This window comes from Scyliorhinus torazame, chromosome 3, assembly GCF_047496885.1.
Source record: "Scyliorhinus torazame isolate Kashiwa2021f chromosome 3, sScyTor2.1, whole genome shotgun sequence".
Taxonomy (NCBI): Eukaryota; Metazoa; Chordata; class Chondrichthyes; order Carcharhiniformes; family Scyliorhinidae; genus Scyliorhinus; species Scyliorhinus torazame.
This window is the reverse complement of record NC_092709.1, coordinates 188138293-188159824: the sequence shown is the minus strand read 5'-3', so window position 1 is coordinate 188159824 and position 21532 is coordinate 188138293. Positions and strand designations below refer to the sequence as shown.

The following is a 21532-nucleotide window of genomic DNA, read 5'->3' as shown; positions in this document are numbered from 1 at the left end:
ATCGCCAGTGGAGGACTGGAGCATTGGAACGGGATTGGCACATGTGTTTGGTGATGCCGGATTCTCCGCCATATCGGGAACTCTGCTATCGGCAGAGGGTGGCGGAGAACCGTGTAAATTTGATTGCTGCCCTGTTTAGTACGTTAATGGTATGCTTAGGGATGCAATGCTTAAAATAACGGGTTTCCAGGGGGAAATTTGCAGTACAGATGTCCATTTATTCTTTCACTCCAAGCAGCACTGAAACAGGTAGACATTTTCTACTTTTTGCCTCTGTTTTTCTTCTTGCTATTGTTAGTAGAACCGCATGACCAAATTTGCTACTCATTTTATGACCAATGCATCTGCAATTTCTACAGCTGTTTCTTCTGAGAGTATAGTAACGTAATGCTTAAAGGACTGGACTAGTAGTTCTACCAAACACTTCCTTGGAATTATCCTCATCCTCAAGGGTAGTTCTGGCTATTCTTCCATCCAGTGGTGGGGTGACTTCCATCTCTGGTGCTGGACTTTGTTTATCCATTGCCCTGGTCACCATACATGATGGAAAAATACTTGGGAACTGTTTCTGTAACTGTTCTGTCCCTTTATCTTCCCTCGGACTCTCTGTAATCATGGATGAGGATAGAACCTTCACTCCCGCCAAATGATTCTCCAAAAATAAGTCTACTCCATCTACTGGTAACTTCTTAAACACTCCGACAACTACTGGACCTGATGGGCAAAATTCTCTGGGCTGCATTTTCCATTCTGGAGTCTCCACCCCGGTGTGAAGACGGTGGCGTTTTACCCCAAGAAAACTGGCGCAAAAAGGCCACTGATGCCCCTCCCACAGTGCCCCAGCCCTAAATAATGCCACCTCTGTCGCAGATCGGCTCTCCTCAACTGTGGTGGTGCTGGACTGAGTCTGCAGCCGCCACGCTGAGTTCCCGGCGGATGAGATCACACGTGTCCCACGCCGTCAGGAACTCGGCCGGTTGAGCATCTCCGGGCTTTTCAGGGAGAGGAGCATTGTGAAAGCGGCGCAGCCCCCAATTTTGTCTTCATCGGGGATTCTCCGCCCCGTCGCCAAACACGGCTTTGGCGTCGGAGATCGGAAAATCCAGCCCTCTGTTTTGGAAACAATGGGCTGGATTCCCCATCCCGGGACGCCCAAAGTGCGTTTCCCGGTGGGACAGAAAATTGGGCGTCGGGGAAACCGACACCAATACGAATGCGATGCTTCAACCCCGCCACTGGCAGCGGGATCGTGGTTCACCATCGCGCATCAGCGGGAGGATGTTACTAAGTAGAAATGGGTCTTAATGATCCATTTGCATCAATTTAGCAGGCCGGCACCCTGTTCTCCATCCCTCCATGATCCTCCAGTCCCCTGGGCAGGAATCCTGTGCGTGGATCACTTCTGGTATTTACCAGTGTGGCCCTGACATGGTGGATCTGGCAATGGGCCTCGAAGGAGTTACCCCCAAAGTCCATCTCAGGACCACCCTCCCCCCACACTGCCTGCCCGTTTCTCCTCTACCAGAGGCTCTACCCCCCACGATCCCTCCCCCAGGGACCCCTTTAATAGGGATACCCTTCAGGGATCTCCTTAATAGGGAGATGCGCGCAGGGACCCCTTTAATAGGGAGACCCCCTTGGAATCCTCTTAATAGGATAACCCCCCACCCCACCCCCCTGGAACCTCCTAACTGAAGGAACCCCCACAGTGATCCCCTAACTGAAGGAATCCCTCCAAAGCAGCCCACGAACTAAAGGGACCCCTCCTCAGAGATCCCCTCACAGGGAACCGTTGACTAGAGGGGCCAATCCCCTCCCCCAGAAAAGAGATCCCCGATCTAGACCCCTGACGAGACCCCTTACTAGAGAGCAGTCCAAACGGGCAGTGAAACAAAATACGACTATAACACTTACCTGGAGGCTCCGCGTGTCCATTCCTGGAAGGAGAACAGCTGTGACCTGTTTTTCAACCCCTCAGATCCATTAGCTGCAAGCCATTCATTCATTTCTAATTGTGGACTGTGATTGATAGCTTCTACAAACCAATTGCGGCCTTGATTCATTCATCTATAATAATAATAATCACTTATTGTCACAAGTAGGCTTCAATGCAGTTACTGTGAAAAGCCCCTAGTCGCCACATTCCGGTGCCTGTTCGGGGAGGCTGGTACGGGAATTGAACCCGTGCTGCTGGCCTTGTTCTGCTTTACAAGCCAGCTGTTTAGCCCACTGTGCTAAACGAGCCACAGATCTCTCTTCATGGATGATTGACTCTAAGTGCTAAAACCCCAATGTTTACAAACATCAACAAAGAGAGGTAAGTGCATTCCAATCACTAAGTCCATTCCAATCACTTATATGTGTGATTTCAATGCACTTACCGCTGTTTTATGCGGTTGATGTTTGTAAACATCTGGATTTCAGCAGGTAGAGTCACTCATCCATGAAGGGGGATGAATGAATCAAGGCTATAGTTGGTTTGTAGAAGCTGTCAATCACAGCCCACTACTAGAAAAGAATGAATGGCTTGCAGCTAATGGATCTGAGGGGTCTAGACACAGGTCACAACTGTTCTTCCAGGAATGGACACATGGAGCCTCCAAGTAGATGTTACAGCTGTAATTGTTTTCACTGCTGTTGTCTACCAGACAGGGGTCTCTTTTCTGGGGGGGTGGGTAGGTCGCTTTAACCAGGGGGTCCCTGTGGGCGCCGGATAGTGGGAATCCCTCGTAATCCTTGCCATGCATAAATTTGTATGGCAAAGGATACAGAATTGCTTCCTGATTAGTGCTCTCAGAGGGATTGTAATTCGGTTGCAATTCTCCTCCGGCAGGAGAACATAGGGCAGGATTCTCCATCCCGGCAGCTGGCCAATGGGGTTTCCCATTATGGGCATCCCCATGCCATCGGGAAATCCGGGGGCGTGAGTGCGCTGCCGGTGAAACAGAGGATTCCGCCAACAGAGAATCCAGCCCATATTCTCCCAAACAGAGAATTCACCCCTATGTTCTCCCACCGGAGCTGAGTTGCACCTGTGCAAATCAGGATGCGATTCCCAATCCTTCGCCATACAAATGTATGCATGGTGAGGGCTGCAATTTTGAGTGGGCAGCCCAATAGTGAGGTCTTGCGGCTGGCCTCTCCCTCCCCCCACCTCAATTCAGTACTCTCCCCCCCTCCCCTCCAGCAGTGTAATTCAGCCCTCCTCACCCAGATTTTCTGGTTTCCCCCAGAACGGGGATGACCTTCCCCCCCCCGAGACTCTCTAAACAAGAGGCCCATCCCAGAAAACTCCTAAATAAAGAGATCTCCCCAGAGATCCCCTAAATAAAGAACCCCTCAGAGACCCCCTAAATAATGGGAATCCCCAAGACCCTCTAAATGAGGAACCCCCAGAGACCTCCTAAATAAAGAGACGTCTCAGCGATCCCCAACTAAAGAGACCCCCACAGAGACCGCAAATGCAGAGACCACCCAGAGACCTCCTCACAGACCCGCCCAGAAAAGAGACCCCTGTCAGGAAGCACCCCAGAAAGAGACTCCTGTCAGGAAGAGCCCCAGAAGAGAGACTCCTGTCAGGAAGCTGGAGAGCAGTCCAGAGGCAGTGAAAAACATTACTGCCTTAACACTCACCTGGGCACGACAGCTGCTGGCTCAGACACAGGAAGCACCACCTACCAATTCCTGGAAAAAGAAAACCAGTCAGCTGTGTTTAAACTCCACAGATCTTTGATCTGCAAACCATTCATTCATTTCTCTTTGATATTGATTTTACTAGGCCACGATTGACAGCTTCCACACAGCCCAGCTGTCAGCACATCCATTTATCTTCCTTCAAGTTGAATAACTCTGAAGTGTTCTAACCGCAATGTTTATAAACATCAAGCTGTGATTGACAGCTATCAAGCTCTGATTGACAGCTCCTGGACCACTTCAAATTGAGTTAAGTGCTGTCAATTTCTAGCTGACCACTTCAAAATCACTCAACCGTGATGGGAGGTGATTGGAAAGCACTTAATTCTTAATGAAGAGAAATGAATAAAAGATCTGAGGGAGTCTAAACCCAGCTGACTGGTTTTCTCTTTCCAGGAATTGACAGGTGCAGCGGCCTCTGCCTGAGCCAGCAGGTGTATTGCCCAGGTGAGTGTTAAATCAGTCATTTTTTCAATATCTTTGTCGGGACTGCTCCCTGGCTTTCAGACAGGGTTCTCTTCTCGGCTGCTGGGGGGGGTGGGGGGGTTTCTGAAAGAGACCTCTATTCTGGGGGTCTTCCTGACAGAGTTCTCTCTCCTGGAGGATCTTTGGGGGGGGGGGGGTCTCATTATTTAGGAAATCTGTGGAGGGTCTCTTTAAATAGGGATCTCTGTTGGGGGACTCTTTCCTTAGGGAATCTGTGGAGTCTCCTTATTTAGAAGGTCTCTGGTAGGGTCCTTATTATGGGTCTCTGTGGGATATTAGGGGTTTCTGGGGTGGGTCTCCTTATTTAGGGTCCTGTGGGGGAGGTCTCTTTATTTAAGGGGTTTCTGTGGGGGTCTCTTTAGTTAGGGGATCTCTGAGGGTGTCTCCTTATTTAGGGAGTTTCTTTATTTACGGGAACTTTGTGGGAGTCTCTTTATTTACGGGGTTTCCTTATTTAGGAGGTCTTTGTTGGGGGTGCGCATGTCGGGTCATCCCCGTTTTGGGACAGAGGGGGCAACCCAGAAATTCTCGGTAGGGGGGGGGGGTGCTGAATTACGTTGCAGGAGGGGGGGGCCCAGTCAGGACCTTGCTATCGGGCTGCCCACTCAAACTGGCGGCCCGATAGCGGAATTTGCTGGGGAATCCTTCACAATCCTTGCCATGCATAGCCTGGCATGAGGGACATGAATGTGACCCAAATGAGGCTTGGTGAGTATGCCGGCCTCCCCGAACAGGTGTCGGAATGTGGCGACTGGCGCTTTTCACAGTAACTTCACTGAAACCTACTTGTGACAATAAGCAATTATTATTCTGTGAGGTGTGAATTGATATGAGGGGTGGTGGGCTCGAGGGCCTTACTTTTCTCATTATAACAGGGACGAAGCCCCAAAGGACCAAGGTTAGCCTTTTAAGCAGCCCGCCTCGGCACCCAGTTGCCCCTGTAGTGGCCTCTGATCTCTTTTTGAGCCATTTGGCCCAACTGCAGCACACACCCGCCCCCTGCCCAGCAATTAAATCCTGTGTTTATGGCCACTTTCTTGCAAGGCGGGTACAAGAAACCAGGCATTTTCCCGACTCCCACTATTCGCCTTGAAGATGAAAATCCAGACATTATTCTCTTTTTCCATCTCATAATACTTTGCATTGTTTTGCTTTTCATAGCTCCCTTCGTCCACTGAATTTCAACTTGCATTTGTGTAAACCACCATTTAGCTTGATGCTGCCTCTTACCTCATTTGTTGACTATGGTTGCTTCACTACACAAATTGAGCTTTGTCTTTTGAGCGTAGGTGTTGGTTTTGTATTGTGGCAAATACTTCTTTCAACAATTCTTACTGTTTGCCTGAAGGTTTACCTGGTAACCACTTGGCCCATTTTACTGTGGTTAATTTACACGGCATTCCTTTGAACTTTGCCTTATTTAAATTTAAAAGCTTGGTTTGTGACTTCCTCTTTCAACCACTCAAACCTGAAATTCATTGATATTATGGTCACCTGATTAGTGGTATCACCACTCTTACTGATTGTTAACTAATTCTGGTGTGGCCACTAAATCCAGTTCCCTCAGCCCTAATGCAAATTGTCCCAGCGAACTGTCCTTAAAATGCTCTCGAAATTCACTGTTTATTGACAGATCCCAATAGAGCTTTGCATCGTATGCTGTTTGTTAATTCTACCCAAAGCGCTTCCACTGTCTGTTTGTCCATAACAAAATTTCTTATTGGCTACTGCTGTAATTCTGTTTTTAGCGATATTGCTCCCTTTCCCTGACTTTTAAGATCTTGTAGCCTGCAATGATTAGCTCCAAGTCACTTTTATCTTAGAGCCATGTCTCTATTTTGGCTACTGTATCATCAATTGAATTTGTGTTCATTACTCAGTGATTTTAATACTTATACTGGATGCATTTGTGTACTGCCCTACTTTGCCCACTTGCCCCGATGATGATCTTGTCACTTTTGTTTGACTTACAACGCATTGCTGCTAATGCTCTGTCACACCAGAAACTTGTTCTCACTGTTCATCACTCTTGCTTTATTTTTAACAGGTGTTTTATCATTTTCTTCCTTTAATCTTTTGGTACCTGGAGTATTAAATTATCCTTTATTACTTACCACTATCTACTCTGAACTCTGCTCTCATCTATTCTCTTTGGTACCTTGCTATAATTTCTACTCAAACTCTTCTCTTTCTTCACTGGTTAAAAGCCCTTTCTGCAGCCCTATTTATTATTTTAGGACTTTTTCCCAGTGCAGTCCAGGAGCAGCCCATTCAGCTATTTCCTAATCTAGTACTGGTTACTGGTGTTAGTTCCATGGAACCCCTCCTTCCCACACCCGAGGTGGACCGGGCCCACAAGTCGTTGCGACAGATGCCCAGATCTTGGGACCCACTGAGGGTGGTGATGGCAGCCATTTTGAGTGGGCCTGGAATCGGGGTAAATTTGGGCCCTGTTGGATCTCCTCACGGGTGGGGTATGGCTGATTCTAGTGATGGGGGCGGTTCAGAGACCCCCACTTAGGATGGTTACATGGAACAGGAAGGGGTTAAATGGTCTGGTTAAAAGGTCCCCGGTGCCCATTTGAAGAGTGTGATATAGTCTTTTTGCAAGAGACACAATTGAGGGTCAGAATCACAGATGAGGCTAAGAAAGGGATGGGTGAGACAAGTTTACCACTCGATTTTTGATGTGAGGATGAGAGGGGCGGCGGTGTTGATTAACAGGAGGCTGGCCGTTACAGCAACCACTTGACGAACCCTTGGGGGAAATACATGATAGTGAATGTGGTGTTGGTGGGCGCTCTGGTGGTTTTAGTGAACATATATGCACCGAATTGGGACGACGCGGACTTTATTAAGAAGGTTTTGGGGGCCATCTCAGAACTAGATTCACACCAATTGATCATGGGGGGTGGGGGGGGGGGATTTAAATTGTTTATTGGACCCAAGGATGGATAGGTCGAGTCCCAAATCTTTTGTAACTTCGGAGATTGCGAAGGAGCTGGCAGGGTTTATGGAGCAGATGGAGGGTGTGGATCAGTGGAGATTTAGATATCCAAGGGAGAGGGAGTTTTCCTTCTTCTTGCACGTGCACTGGGTCTACTCCCGAATAGAATTTTTGTGGTGGGGAAATCGTTACCCCCGGGGCTGGTGGGGGCCGAGTGGGCACTCGGCAATTGTAATATCTCAGCACGCCTCACGTTGTGTGGATATATGGCTGCAGGTTGGCTGAGCCCAACTGCCCACATGGAGGTTGGCTAAGGCGCTCCTTGCATATCATTGTGAAAGGGTAGCCTCAGCCATCTAAACTATGTAGGTTTTAACAAGGATGGGGAGGTGTCACTCTCCACGTTCTGGGAAGCAATGAAGGGGAGAGATAATTTTGTATAAGGCCCACGGGGATAAGGTTGGAAGGGCTGAATGGCAGACATTGATTGACCATTTTGGAGGTGGACTGGCAATACCCCATGGCCCCGATGGCGGAGTTGTTGGCAGAGAGAAAGAGGCTACTGATGGAGTTCGAGCTGCAATCGACGGGAAAGCGGTGAGACAACTTCATCACTCGCGGGAGGTGTCTCATGAGTATGGTGAGAGGCCAGCCGGTTATTGGCTCACCAGTTGAGGCGACAGGCAGCCGCACGGGAGATAGCCCAGGTGAAGGAAGATGGGGGGGTTCTGCTTACTGCTCTGGATAAGGCTAATGGGGCATTCAAAGCTTTCTACCGGAGGCTGTACAAATCTGAGCCTCTGCATGATGACTTGGCGATGGAGCAGTTTTTGAATAGGTTGAATATCCCATCCCGTTAGTGGAGAAGGAGAAGAGGTCGGGATTGGAGGCACCTCTGGGGTTGGAGGAGATTATGGACTATATTGGTTCTATGCAGTTAGGGAAGGCACCAGGACCGGTTGGCTTCCCGGTGCAATTCTACAAACAGTTTGTGGCCTTGTTGGCACCACACTCATTGGGGATGTTTAAGGACTCTCTATCTCGGGAGGTGCTGCCGACCATGTTGGCGCAGGCATCCATCTCTTTGATCCTGAAGAAGGACACGGAGATTATGGAGTGTGGGTCTTACAGGCTTATCTCACTGTTGAATGCCAACACAAATATATTAGCTAAGGTGCTGGTGACTTTTCTGGAGGGGCGGCTTACCAGAGGTGACCTCTGAGGACCAGACAGGGTTTGTCAAGGGCCGACAGTTGTCGGCCAACATCAGGAGACTTTTAAATGTGGTCCTGTCGTCTTCCTTGGGGAATGTTCCAGAGATAATTCTCTGACAAGATAGTTCTTTGACAAGGTGACCAAACAGGTGGATGAGGGTAAAGCAGTTGATGTGGTGTATATGGATTTCAGTAAAGCGTTTGATAAGGTTCCCCACGGTAGGCTACTGCAGAAAATACGGAGGCATGGGATTCAGGGTGATTTAGCAGTTTGGATCATAAATTGGCTAGCTGGAAGAAGACAAAGGGTGGTGGTTGATGGGAAATGTTCCGACTGGAGTCCAGTTACTAGTGGTGTACCACAAGGATCTGTTTTGGGGCCACTGCTGTTTGTCATTTTTATAAATGACCTGGAGGAGGGCATAGAAGGATGGGTGAGTAAATTTGCAGATGACACTAAAGTCGGTGGAGTTGTGGACAGTGCGGAAGGATGTTACAAGTTACAGAGGGACATAGATAAGCTGCAGCACTGGGCTGAGAGGTGGCAAATGGAGTTTAATGCTGAAAAGTGTGAGGTGTTTCATTTTGGAAGGAATAACAGGAAGACATAGTACTGGGCTAATGGTAAGATTCTTGGCAGTGTGGATGAGCAGAGAGATCTCGGTGTCCATTCACAAAGATCCCTAAAAGTTGCCACCCAGGTTGAGAGGGTTGTTAAGAAGGCGTACGGTGTGTTAGCTTTTATTGGTAGAGGGATTGAGTTTCGGAGCCATGAGGTCATGTTGCAGCTGTACAAAACTCTGGTGCGGCCGCATTTGGAGAATTGCGTGCAATTCTGGTCGCCGCATTATAGGAAGGATGTGGAAGCATTGGAAAGGGTGCAGAGGAGATTTACCAGAATGTTGCCTGGTATGGAGGGAAGATCTTATGAGGAAAGGCTGAGGGACTTGAGGCTGTTTTCGTTAGAGAGAAGAAGGTTAAGAGGTGACTTAATTGAGGCATACAAGATGATCAGAGGATTGGATAGGGTGGACAGTGAGAGCCTTTTTCCTCGGATGGTGATGTCTAGCACGAGGGGACATAGCTTTAAATTGAGGGGAGAAAGATATAGGATAGATGTCAGAGGTAGGTTCTTTACTCAGAGAGTAGTAAGGGCGTGGAATGCCTGCCTGCAAAAGTAGTGGACTCGCCAACACTAAGGGCATTTAAATGGTCATTGGATGGACATATGGACGATAAGGGAATAGTGTAGGTGGGCTTTAGAGTGGTTTCACAGGTCGGCGCAACATCGAGGGCCGAAGGGCCTGTACTGCGCTGTAATGTTCTATAATCATCTCCATGGATGCGAAAAAGCATTTGATCGAGTGGAGTGCAGGTATCTCTTTGAGACTTTGGGACGATTTGGGTTTGGGCCAATATTTATCTCCTGGGTGAGACTGCTGTATAGCACCCCCACAGCTGGTGTCTGGACCATCGCGGTGAGTTCAGGGTACTTCCAGTTGTGCAGAGGGCACAAGGCAGGGATGCCCGCTGTCCCTGTTGTTATTTGCACTGACAATTGAGCCATTGGCCAACGCTTAAATCGTCAGGTGGGTGGAGGGGTATAGAGAGGGGTCATGGAACACCCTGGGCGGGATTCTCCGATCACCGACGCCGGAATTGCGTTCGGCGATCGACGGTAGAATACCCGTTTCCGACCAAATCGGGGGCGATGCCGCTTTTGAGATAATCCGCCCCCTCCAAAGCAGCGTACTCTAGTACAGCGCGCGCCGTATTGAAGGCTTCAGGACATTGCCATGGGCCCAACCCCGATGATCCGCCTACGACCGGCCAAATTCTCGACGGCATGGGTCTCTCATGGTCTCACCTGTCAGGAACTCGGCATGGCAGCTGCAGACTCAGCCCAGCGCCACCATAGTCGGGGGGGGGGGCGGTCCGTGGGCAAGGGGGACTTTGTCAGGGGCTGGGGGCACTGTTGGGGGGTGGTCTGGGGCTCGTGAGCCAGCCAAAGGGAGGGCACTATTTTGCAGACCCAACCGGCGCCATGTTGCATGGTGCGGCCGCTCTACGCTGCCGGCCTGCTAGCCCTCAGCTACACGGAGGATCGGGGTCATTTTGCGCCATTCCCACGCTGGCATGAGGACATAGCCTCAGAATTGGCGAATCCAGTCCACGGTGTCCCTTTACACGATGATCTGTTGCTATACCTTTCAGATCCTCTCTCTTTAGTGTGGGGAAGAGTTGCTGAGGAAGTTTGAGTCCTCAGGATACAAATTGAATGTGAGTTAGAACGAGATCTTCCTGGTGAATCCCCTAGGGAAGGAGGCGGATTTGGGGGGCTCTTGTTTAGGCTAGCCAGGTATTTTGGGATTCAGGTGGCTCATGACTGGGGCTTGCTGCATAAATTGAGCCTGGCCAGTCTGGTGGAGGGGGTGAGGGGGTTTGAAGAGGTGGGATGCCCTCCTGTTGTCCCTGGTGGGTGAGTGCAGACAGTCAAAATTAACATTCTGCCGAAGTTCTTATTTATGTTCCAGTGTCTCCCGATCATTTTTTGTTTTGCTTAATTTTGGCCTTGACTAGGTGGGTAAGACTCCCAGGACTCAAAGAGCTTTCCTGCAGAGAGGGCGACAATCTGGCGGGTTGGCCTCAACAAGAGTCTGATGTTCTCTTACTGGTGGCCAGCATTTTGAAAATTTGAGGGTGGATGGAGGAACTGGGGCCAAAGTGGAGGCGGATGAAGGTGGCTTCCTGTGTAGGTTTGTGTCTAAGGGCATTGGTTACAGCCCCTCTTCCATTCTCTTCAGTCAGGTTTTCTACGAGCCGGGTGGTGGTGGCGTCTCCAAGGATTTGGAACAAATTTAGGCAGCATTTTAAATTGAGGGCAATGTCATTACTGTCACGAATGTGTGAGGATCATAGATTTGTGCCGTTTGATGCGACCATCAATTCCCACGAGACGATTAGTAGAAGTGAACAGCGGTTTTAATAAGCTAGATCTGTGCCTGCCTGCGACTGCTCTGTACTGAGTGCCGCCTACAGGCTGCAGATCTACATACCACCCCTGAGGGGGCGGAGCCACAGGCGGAGCCCACAAGGGCATCAACATAATACAGTACAATACAGTGGTGAATTGTAGCAGCAATACGTTCACCACACCGTTCGCGATGGATGCAATGTATAAGATTTGGAAGAGGGTTGGGTTGTGGGGCGGGAAGGTGGTAGGGGGGTTTAGGGTTATTATTTTGTTTAAAAATTGCAAATTGTTTGTATTATATTAGACTGTTTTGCATGTGATAATCTGAAAATGTTTGGAATAAAAATATTTATTAAAAAAAGTGTTAGTGGCCTGGACAAATCTCCTTGTTTCCTCCATGTAAATCTATCCCCATGGACAGAATATTACCAATAACTTAAGTTGTATCAAAATGTGTTTTCTGTCACAACACATCAAAAACATTGCCTTCACAAATGAACTGCAGTAATTGTGTAGCAGCCGTTTTCTAACTGCTATCTTTAGCAATGCCACATTCCGAACATTTTCAAGAGCATGCTGCGCATGTTGATGAAGAAACTAATATTTGTTGCAGTGAATCCTAAATTGCAGAAACCAATTGCAGTATTTCCATGGTTTACTTTATGTATTTCACTGCTGAAATAGTGTGCGTTCACTTCTGTTCCATCCAAATTCTTTTTATACCCTCACAAGATTTATGAATCTATATTAAGGAAGAAGGCTACAAAATTTCACTCTGTAGTTTGGGCACCACAGATGCAATTCTGGTTCTAAAATGGTGTCTGTGGCATGCACGCACAGTGCCGTATTTAATGGTGGAGGCCCCGATGGCAGGCTGTTTCCAGGAGTTCCGGCATTGTCCCCTTAAGGGCGATGAACCCGCCTTCAAATGCTGCTAGCCAATCTGAGAGCTGGCAACTCTTCAGTCCTAGCAGCAGCACCACTGGGAATGATGGTCACTGCTGGTACTGCAGCTGATCACGAAGAGCAACCATAGAGGAGGCCCTGGAACACCGATAAGTGGGTCGGCTCATCAGGATCAGTCAGGTAGGCTTCAGTGATTCGGGTGGTGGCACAGAGGGGTGTGAAAGGATAACCTCTTCAACCGGGGGAGGTGGTGGCAAATTGGTAATGTCACTAGACTAGTAAACCAGAGGCCCAGACGAATGCTTGGAGGATAGGGGCTCAAATCTCACCACAGCAGCTGGTGGAATTTAAATTCAATGAATAAATCTGGATTTAAGAGCTAGTCTCAGTAATGGTGATCATGAAACCATTGCCGATTATAAAAACCCATCTGGTTCACAAATAATGTCCTTTAGGAACACAATCTGCTATCCTTGCCTGCTCTGGCCTACCTGTGACTCCAGACCCACAGCAATGTGGTGGACTCTTAAATGCCCTGTAAAATGGCCATCACAGATACCAGTCTTCAGCCAATTCTATTCACTCCATGTGGCATCTAGAAATGGCTGAAGGCACTGGAGGCTGCAAAGGCTATGGGCCCTACCAACATTCCAGTAATTGTACTGAAGACTTGTATTCCAGAACTAGCCACAGCCCTAGCCAATTTGTTCAGGTACAGCTACAACATTTAATCTAGCCGGAAATGTGGAAAATAGCCCAACTATGTCCACAAAAAGCAAGACAAAATAGCCCAACTACTGTCCACAAAAAGCAAGACAAAACCAACCCGGCCTATTACCGCCCCATCAGTCTGCAAAGTGGTGGAAGGTATTATCAACAGTGTGATCAATCAGCACTTGTTGACCAATAACCTGCTCACTGTTGTTCAGCCTGGATTCCACCAGGGCCACTCAGCTCTTGACCTCATTACAGCCTTGGTCCAAACATGGACCAAAGAACTAAACTCCAGAGATGAGGTGAGAGTGACTGTCCTTTTTTTTAATGTAATATATTTATCAAAGTTTTTTAACACAATTTTTCTCCCTTACAAACAATAACTCCCCCCCTCGTAACAAAAAAAAACGAGAAATCGCGCAGAGCAAGATATATACATGGCAAAATGATATATTTACACAGCTTTGTACACTGGCCCTCACCCGTACGTGCCAGTTTCCCCAACCCTTCATGTTATCTCTTGCTCATCCACCCTCCCAGGCAGTCCCCCCTCCTCCCCCCCCCCTCCCAGGACGTCCCCTCCACCCCCCCCCCCCCCCCCCAAGGTTGCTGCTGCTGCTGACCGACCTTCCTCTAACGCTCCGCGAGATAGTCTAGGAACGGTTGCCACCGCCTGTAGAACCCCTGCGCAGACCCTCTCAGGGCGAACTTAATCCTCTCCAACTTTATGAACCCAGCGATATAATTTTTCCAGGCTGGGGGGCTTCGCCTCCTTCCACATTAGCAAGATCCTTCGCCGGGCTACCAGGGACGCAAAGGCCAGAATGCCGGCCTCTTTTGCCTCCTGCACTCCCGGTTCGACCAAAGAACAAAGAACAAAGAACAAAGAAATGTACAGCACAGGAACAGGCCCTTCGGCCCTCCAAGCCCGTGCCGACCATACTGCCCGACTAAACTACAATCTTCTACACTTCCTGGGTCCGTATCCTTCTATTCCCATCCTATTCATATATTTGTCAAGATGCCCCTTAAATGTCCCTATCGTCCCTGCCTCCACTACCTCCTCCGGTAGTGAAACCACTACTCCAAATATTGCTAGCCCCCAGCTTGGCTTGACCCGGACTTTCACCACCTGAGATATTGCTCCCGCCACTCCTCTCCAGAACCCTTCCAGTGCCGGGCATGACCAAAACATATGGACATGGTTCGCCCGGCTCCCTGAGCGCCTTCCACATCTGTCCTCTACCCCAAAGGACCTACTCAACCTCGCCCCCGTCAAGTGCGCTCTGTGGACCACCTTAAATTGTATCAGGCTGAGCCTGGCACACGAGGAGGAGGAATTAACCCTACCTAGGGCATCAGCCCACAGACCTTCCTCGATCTCCTCCCCCAGCTCCTCCTCCCATTTACCCTTCAACTCTTCTACCAGCGCTTCCCCCTCTTCTTTCAACTCCTGGTGTATTTCCGACACCTTGCCCTCCCCGACCCATACACCCGAGATCACCCTATCTTGAACTTCTTGTGCCGGGAGCAACGGGAATTCCCTCACCTGTCGCCTCACAAAAGCCCTCACCTGCATATATCTAAAGGCATTTCCCGGGGGTAACTCGAACTTCTCCTCCAGTTCCCCCGCGGCTCGCAAACGTCCCGTCGATGAACAGGTCCCCCATTCTTCCAATCCCCGCCCGATGCCAGCTCTGAAACCCCCCGCCCATCTTCCCCGGGACAAACCGGTGGTTACCCCTGATCGGGGACCACACCGATGCTCCCATTGCACCCCGCTGCCGTCTCCACTGGCCCCAGATCCTTAGCGTTGCCGCCACCACCGGGCTCGTGGTATACTTTGTTGGCGAGAGCGGCAGCGGTGCCGTCACCAACGCCCCCAGGCTTGTTCCTTTACAGGACGCCATCTCCATCCTCTTCCATGCCGCCCCCTCTCCCTCCATAACCCACTTGCGGATCATCGCCACATTTGCTGCCCAGTAGTAGTTCCCCAGGTTTGGCAGCTCCAACCCTCCTCGGTCCCTACTGCGTTCCAGGAACCCTCTCCTTACTCTCGGGGTCTTATTCGCCCACACAAACCCCATAATACTCCTGCCTACTCTCTTAAAAAAAGCCTTAGTGATCACGATGGGAAGGCACTGAAACACAAACAGAAACCTCGGAAGGACCACCATTTTGACCGACTGCCCTCTACCCGCCAGCGAGAGCGGTATCATGTCCCATCTTCTGAAATCCTCCTCCATTTGCTCCACCAACCTCGTCAGATTCAGTTTATGTAGGGTCCCCCAACTCCTGGCTATCTGGATCCCCAGATACCGAAAGCTCCCCTCCGCCCTCCTGAGCGGTAGGTCCCCTATCCCTCTTTCTTGGTCCCCCGCCTGTAATACAAAGAGCTCACTCTTCCCTACATTGAGCTTATAGCCCGAAAACTCCCCAAACTCCCTTAGAGTCTGCATGACCTCCATCATCCCCTCCATTGGATCCGCCACGTACAGCAACAGGTCATCCGCATATAGCGACACCCGATGCTCTTCTCCCCCTCGGACCACCCCCCTCCATTTATTAGACTCCCTCAATGACATGGCCAATGATTCGATCGCCAATGCGAACAACAGGGGGGACAGGGGGCACCCCTGCTTCGTCCCTCAGTACAGTCAAAAGTACTCCGACCTCCGCCGGTTCGTCACTACACTCGCCAAGAGTGACTGTCCTTGACATCAAGACAGCAGCTGACCTAGTGTGGCATCAAGGAGCCCTAGCTAAACTGGAGTAAATGAACATTGGAGGTGGGGCTGAAATCTCTCCACTGGTTGGCGTCACAAAAGAAGATGATTGTGATTGTTGGAGGCTACTCATTTCAGTCTTGGGACGTTACTTCAGGAGTTCCTCAGGGTAGTGATCGACTCAACCATCTTCTGCTGCTTCATCAATGACCTTCCCTCCATCATAAGATCATAACCAAGACAATGGTCCTAAAGTCCACCTGGGCTGGGACAAGGATATCTATGAGACTCCCATCCCAGTTCACAATCTAATGCAGTATGAGGGATGTGAAAGTTGCTCTTTATGCTCTTTTTGCTCAAGGTCATCTTCCCAGGTTATCTGAAGTCTCCCTCAGCCAGGGCAAGGAAGTTAATTGTCTTCTCTCTGACTAGAGAGAAGCAGCTGATCAATGAACATGGTTTTGCCAGGATAGCAGGTTTCCAAGGGGCACGGTTGCACAGAGATGACTTTGCAGGCACCATATCTAAATGCTGAGGTGTACCATAACCGAAAGGATCCGCTCAGTGAATGTGCAGTTTGAGTGAAAGCATGCTCAGCACATCAAGTTACACTTAGAGCAGTCATTACGCAATTTCTCTGCACTGGATCTCGTACCCTAACCTAAGTGGCTGCAGCATGGCTGGTGGGAGATTGCTGACTTTCACTCAGGGAGACTGCAAATAGCTTGGGAGGATGACCTTGAGCAAATCCTGATGAAATGTATTCCAGGACGTTGTGGGAGGCTAGGGAGGAAATTGCCGGCCCCCTAGCTGAGATATTTCAATCATCGACAGCCACAGGAGAGGTGCCTGAAGATCGGAGGATAGCAAATGTTGTGCCCTTGTTTAAGAACGGCTGTAGGAGGGCAGCACGGTGGCGCAGTGGTGAGCACTGCTGTCTCACGGCGCTGAGGTCCCAGGTTCGATTCCGGCTCTGGGTCACTGCCCATGTGGCAGTTTGCACAAAGATGTGCAGGGTAGGTGAATTGGCCACGCTAAATTGCCCCTTAATTGGAAAAAATGAATTGGGTACTCGAAATTTATATTTTAAAAAATAAAAAAGAAGGGCTGTAGTGATAAGCCTGGGAACTACAGACAGGTTAGCCTTACGTCTGTAGTGGGTAAATTGTTAGAAGGTATTCTGAGGGACAGGATCTACAGGCATTTAGACAGGCAAGGGCTAATTAGGGGAAGTCAGCATGGCTTTGTAAGGGGAAAGTCATGTCTCACGAATTTGATTGAAGTTTTTGAAGGGGTAACCAAGAAGGTAGATGAGGGCAGTGTGGTCGACATTGTCTACATGGACTTTAGCAAGGCCTTTGACAAGATACTGCATGGTAGATTATTGCAAAAGGTTAAATCTCACAGAATCCAGGGTGAGGTAGCCAATTGGATACAAAATTGGCTTGGCGACCGAAGCCAAAGGGTGGTTGTGGAGGGTTGTATTTCAAACTGGAGGCCTGTGACCAGCGGTGTGCCTCAGGGATCGATGCTGGATCCACTGTTATTTGTTATATATATTATTGATTTGGATGAGAATGTAGGAGGCATGGTTAGTAAGTTTGCAGATGACACCAAGATTGGTCCATCGTGAATAGTGAAGAAGGTGTATATGATTACAACAGGATCTTGACCAATTGGGCCAGTGGCTGACAAATGGCAGATGGAGTTCAATTTGGATAAATGTGAGGTGATGCATTTTGGAAGATCTAATCGAGGCAGGACCTACTCAGTTAATGGTAGAGCGTTGGGGAGAGTTATAGAACAAAGAGATCTAGGGGTACAGGTTCATAGCTCCTTGAAGATGGAGTCGCAGGTGGACATGGTGTTGAAGAAGGCATTCAGCATGCTAGGTTTTATTGGTCAGAATATTGAATATAAGAGTTGGGATGTCTTGTTGAAGTTGTACAATATATTAGTAAGGCCACACTTGGAATACTGCGTAATGTTCTGGTCACCCTATTATTGTTAAAACTAGAAAGATTGCAGAAGAGATTTACGAGGATGCTACCAAGACTTGATGGTCTGAGTTATAAGGAGAGGCTGGATAGCCTGGGACTTTTGCTGAGGCATCGGCCATCAGATACTGCATCATGTTCGGGTCTGCAAACGTTCGAATTGAGTTTGCCGACACTGCACCCCGGAAACGATGGGTCCCAAGCTCTGTACAAGGCTCTGTGCCAGGTTAGCACTGGACTCCTCCATGCTCCTTGATAGTGGCAGCAGGCTTTCTAGCAGGCCGCCAATACACTGAACGTTGTTGAATAGTTTCATCAGCCATCAAAGTCCCCACCTGAGTCCCCTGAAACCGAACTTCACCACCTGGGGAGCTAGAACATGTGCTATTCTTCCCCCTGTCCGGGCTGTAGCCCACTGGTTATGGTGTCTCACTACATGCACGTGCTGACTCTATGCTGCACTCTCACATTTGTGCAGTGCCAATATCTGAGCTGATAGTTTTGAGAGTGAGATTGAGGGCGGGACTCTCAGGTCTACCAGCCACGTTTTATGGCACAACGTGTCCCTGCCAGCAGCGGGATTTTCCGTTCCCGCAGCTGACCAATGGGGTTTCCCATTGTGGCACCTCATGCCGTCGGGAAACCCGCGGGTGTTTGTGCGCTGCCGGCAGACCAAGGATCCCGCCGACTGATTCTGCTGTAAGTCTTTCTTCACCGGTGCTCCTCTTATAGTAACTTCAACCTCCAGCACAGGGTTTTTTTGTTGGTGGTAGTTGGCAGTTCTTTGATGTATGAAGATAAGAAATAGGACAGGGATAGACCATATGGTCCCTCGAGACCTCTCCACTAATTGGTATGATCATGGTTAATCTTCACCTCAACTTCACTTTCCTGCCTGCTCCCCATATTCCTAAATTGCCGGAGATTTTAAAACCTGTCTACCCCGGCCTTGGATATATTGAACAATGAAACATCAACCACCGTCTGGGGTAGATAATTCCAAAGATTCACTGAATGAAGAAATTTCTCCTCATTTCAGTTCTAAACAATCAACCCTTTATCCTGAGATGGTGTCCCTTGTTCTAGATTCCCCTCCCTGTGTCTACTCAGTCAAAACAATTCACAATCTTGTATAGGAGATGAATACTCAATGTTGGGTTGAGCTGATAGACGTTCTCCAACCTCAGCCCTTAATTTTCCAGCTATAAAATAAAGCAAAACAGTCTCAACTATTCCAATTGAAATTTTATCATGATTCATGCAGAATTAGCATTGCAGTTTTCCCTTATTGGTGAATTCTAGGAACCCATAAAATGGATTAGGTAGGAACATACTGTTATCCTGTATGGTTTCAGCCCCACCACTCCCTATGGTGGCCTCAGTCATGGCCACTCCATTGATGGCCAGCATAGTCTCCTCCATTTGGGTGAGGACATGTAGCCATGACTTTTTCCCCCCTGATTTGATGGTGCTACCTTTAGTTATGTGTCACCTGCAAGAGAGAGGGAAGTGTGTCAGTGAGTGTACTGCAATATGTTTGGGTGATGTATCTGTCATAGTTGAATAGCTGACAATGTGTGCGAACCATGAGATGTGGGTGTGAGGCTTGCAGAAGTGTTAAATGTTTGAGGCAATGAATATTGGATATGAATTGTTAGGAGATGAATTAATTGAGCAGTGCTTCAGCCAAGTGACTCATTTGCAAAGAATACATTCACTGACCATGACACTCATGTGAGTTCATTAAACCTCATTCCATTGCCTTCTCCACATCTGCTAGAGGGTCTATTATGGGTAGAGGACCTCGCTCCTCCTGTCCACCTACTGCACCAAGGCTCCAGTGATGTGTCAGAGAATCTTGGAACATGTTATGTGACCTGTTGCACGATTCCTCCAGCTCAGAGTCTTTTCTCTTCCCTTTGGAGAGGTGCAGGCTGGCTTTGCTACAATTCTGAAGTTTATGTGATTATTAAGTTTTGGGACTGTATTTTAAAATTTAAGGTAAAATGTAGGGCATCATGTGACCTGTTCTGAAATCTGCTAGACAGTAAGACAGGATGCTTTGATTGTTGAAGGTCAAAGGAAGGCTTAGATTGTATTACTGGGAAGAAGGTGTAACGTATTTAAACTTGGAGACAATGGAAGTTTGGAGAAAGTACTTGGGGGAAGGGGAGCACCCAGGCAATCCGAGAGTGGGGGGCTGCTTTGCGGTGCAGGGTGGGGGGGCTGATTTGCGGTGCGGTAGGGGGTGACCGGCGGCAAGACTTTGCTATCAGCTTTCCACTCGAAATGGCTGCCCTCATATTCCTCGCTATGCATAAATGTTCATGGCTAGGAAGAGTGAATTGCTTTCCAATTTGCGGTCCCGGGGGAACGTAAATCAGTAGGAATTCTCCTCCGGCAGGAGAGACTAAGTGCTGATGCCGGGACTGAATCACGAGTGTCCTGTGGTCCCGAAAGTGCGCCAGTACCAGAGCAATTCACGACACGTTAATTGGCTAGCACCCGAGTTACGTGGACCTAGTGCGATTCCAATGCATGCAGGCATGTGATACAACGGGGTCAGGATTGGCACTGGAGAGCCTGACAAGCAGGAGCTACATATAAGCACTCTACTCCCCACACCCCCTCACCCAGCCAAGAAGATGGCACTGGCTGCGCGGGAGCACGCCCATACTGTTGATGGGTCGGCTGTGGCCAGAGGGTAACTCGGGGGGTGACCTGGGGAGGAAAATTCACAGTGGGCAGTCAGCAGCATGTGCAGCCGCATTGCTGCCTTGCAGGCTGCGGCAATGGTGGTCCGTGCTTGGCCAACCCAACCCCACGGGCCACCTCCTCGCACACCCCGGCACTGGACGATGTCCCCCAGCCAATGGCACGACTGTCAGCACGCTATAACGATGTTGGACACTTTTCGTACCCCCCTCTCTCCCTCAGTAGCCAAGAGCCTCTGGTGCCCAATTTTCAATACCACAAGTGAACCTCGCTGTCGGCAACTCTGCCTGGTGGAGACGGAGCATCGTGAGAGGCCTGGAGAATGCCGGGTCAGGCCCATTAATGATATGCCAAAAACCTTTGTTGTACATTTTGCAAGCCCACGCTGGCGTGTTGCATGGAAAGCATTCACGCTGCTGCGGAGGCACTGGAGCATGACATTCCGTTGGGCACCAAGCGCCAGCCTCGATTTTCGGCCGATGCACGATTCTCCGCCTGATTGCATTTTGCGATTCTGGCATTACTGGACGGAGAATCCCGCAAAGTCTCCCAAATGGAGAATCTCGCCCAGTGTAGAATTAATAGTATTTTTAGTCATTTGTTAGAGTAATTGTCTTAAAATGTGAAATCCTGTTGTGTCGTTCTTTCACCTATGAACTGGAAGTTTCAATCTTTTCAAGTTATCAACCTCGATGGATATCATAACAAAGTAGTGCTATCCTCAGATAAATTTGGTCCCTTGCTGATGCGTGCGGCCACACGGCATTGTGTTTAGCTCTGAGCTGCATGCTCCAGTCATTATAATGAGCTGGCAACATAAAGTTTGAGCGTAGCAAACATCAGAATAAACGCACCGATTTCTGATCTTGCCAAATCTTTCCCTCCCGAAATATCTTCTTCCAAACTAATTTAAGAACAAAGAAAGAACAAAGAAAAGTACAGCGCAGGAACAGGCCCTTCGGCCCTCCAAGCCTGCGCCGACCATGCTGCCCGTCCAAACTAAAATCTTCTACACTTCCTGGGTCCGTATCCCTCTATTCCCATCCTATTCATGTATTTGTCAAGATGTCCCTTAAACGTCACTATCGTCCCTGCTTCCACCACCTCCTCCGGCAGCGAGTTCCAGGCACCCACTAGCCTCTGTGTAAAAAAACTTGCCT

General features: G+C 49.1%; 1 protein-coding gene across 18 annotated transcripts in view; it reads left to right on the top strand.

The window, feature by feature from the left end:
• Positions 1-21532, top strand: part of rbm47 (RNA binding motif protein 47) — a 367449-nt gene that overhangs the window by 307133 nt on the left and 38784 nt on the right. For 13 of the 18 annotated variants that reach the window (XM_072496611.1, XM_072496610.1, XM_072496618.1 and 10 more), the window contains one exon: positions 4090-4140. The exons of the other annotated variants lie outside the window; for them this stretch is intronic. In XM_072496611.1, coding sequence (XP_072352712.1) covers positions 4090-4140 — 51 coding nt within the window. The remainder of the gene's footprint in view (positions 1-4089; positions 4141-21532) is intronic. 18 annotated transcript variants of the gene reach the window in all.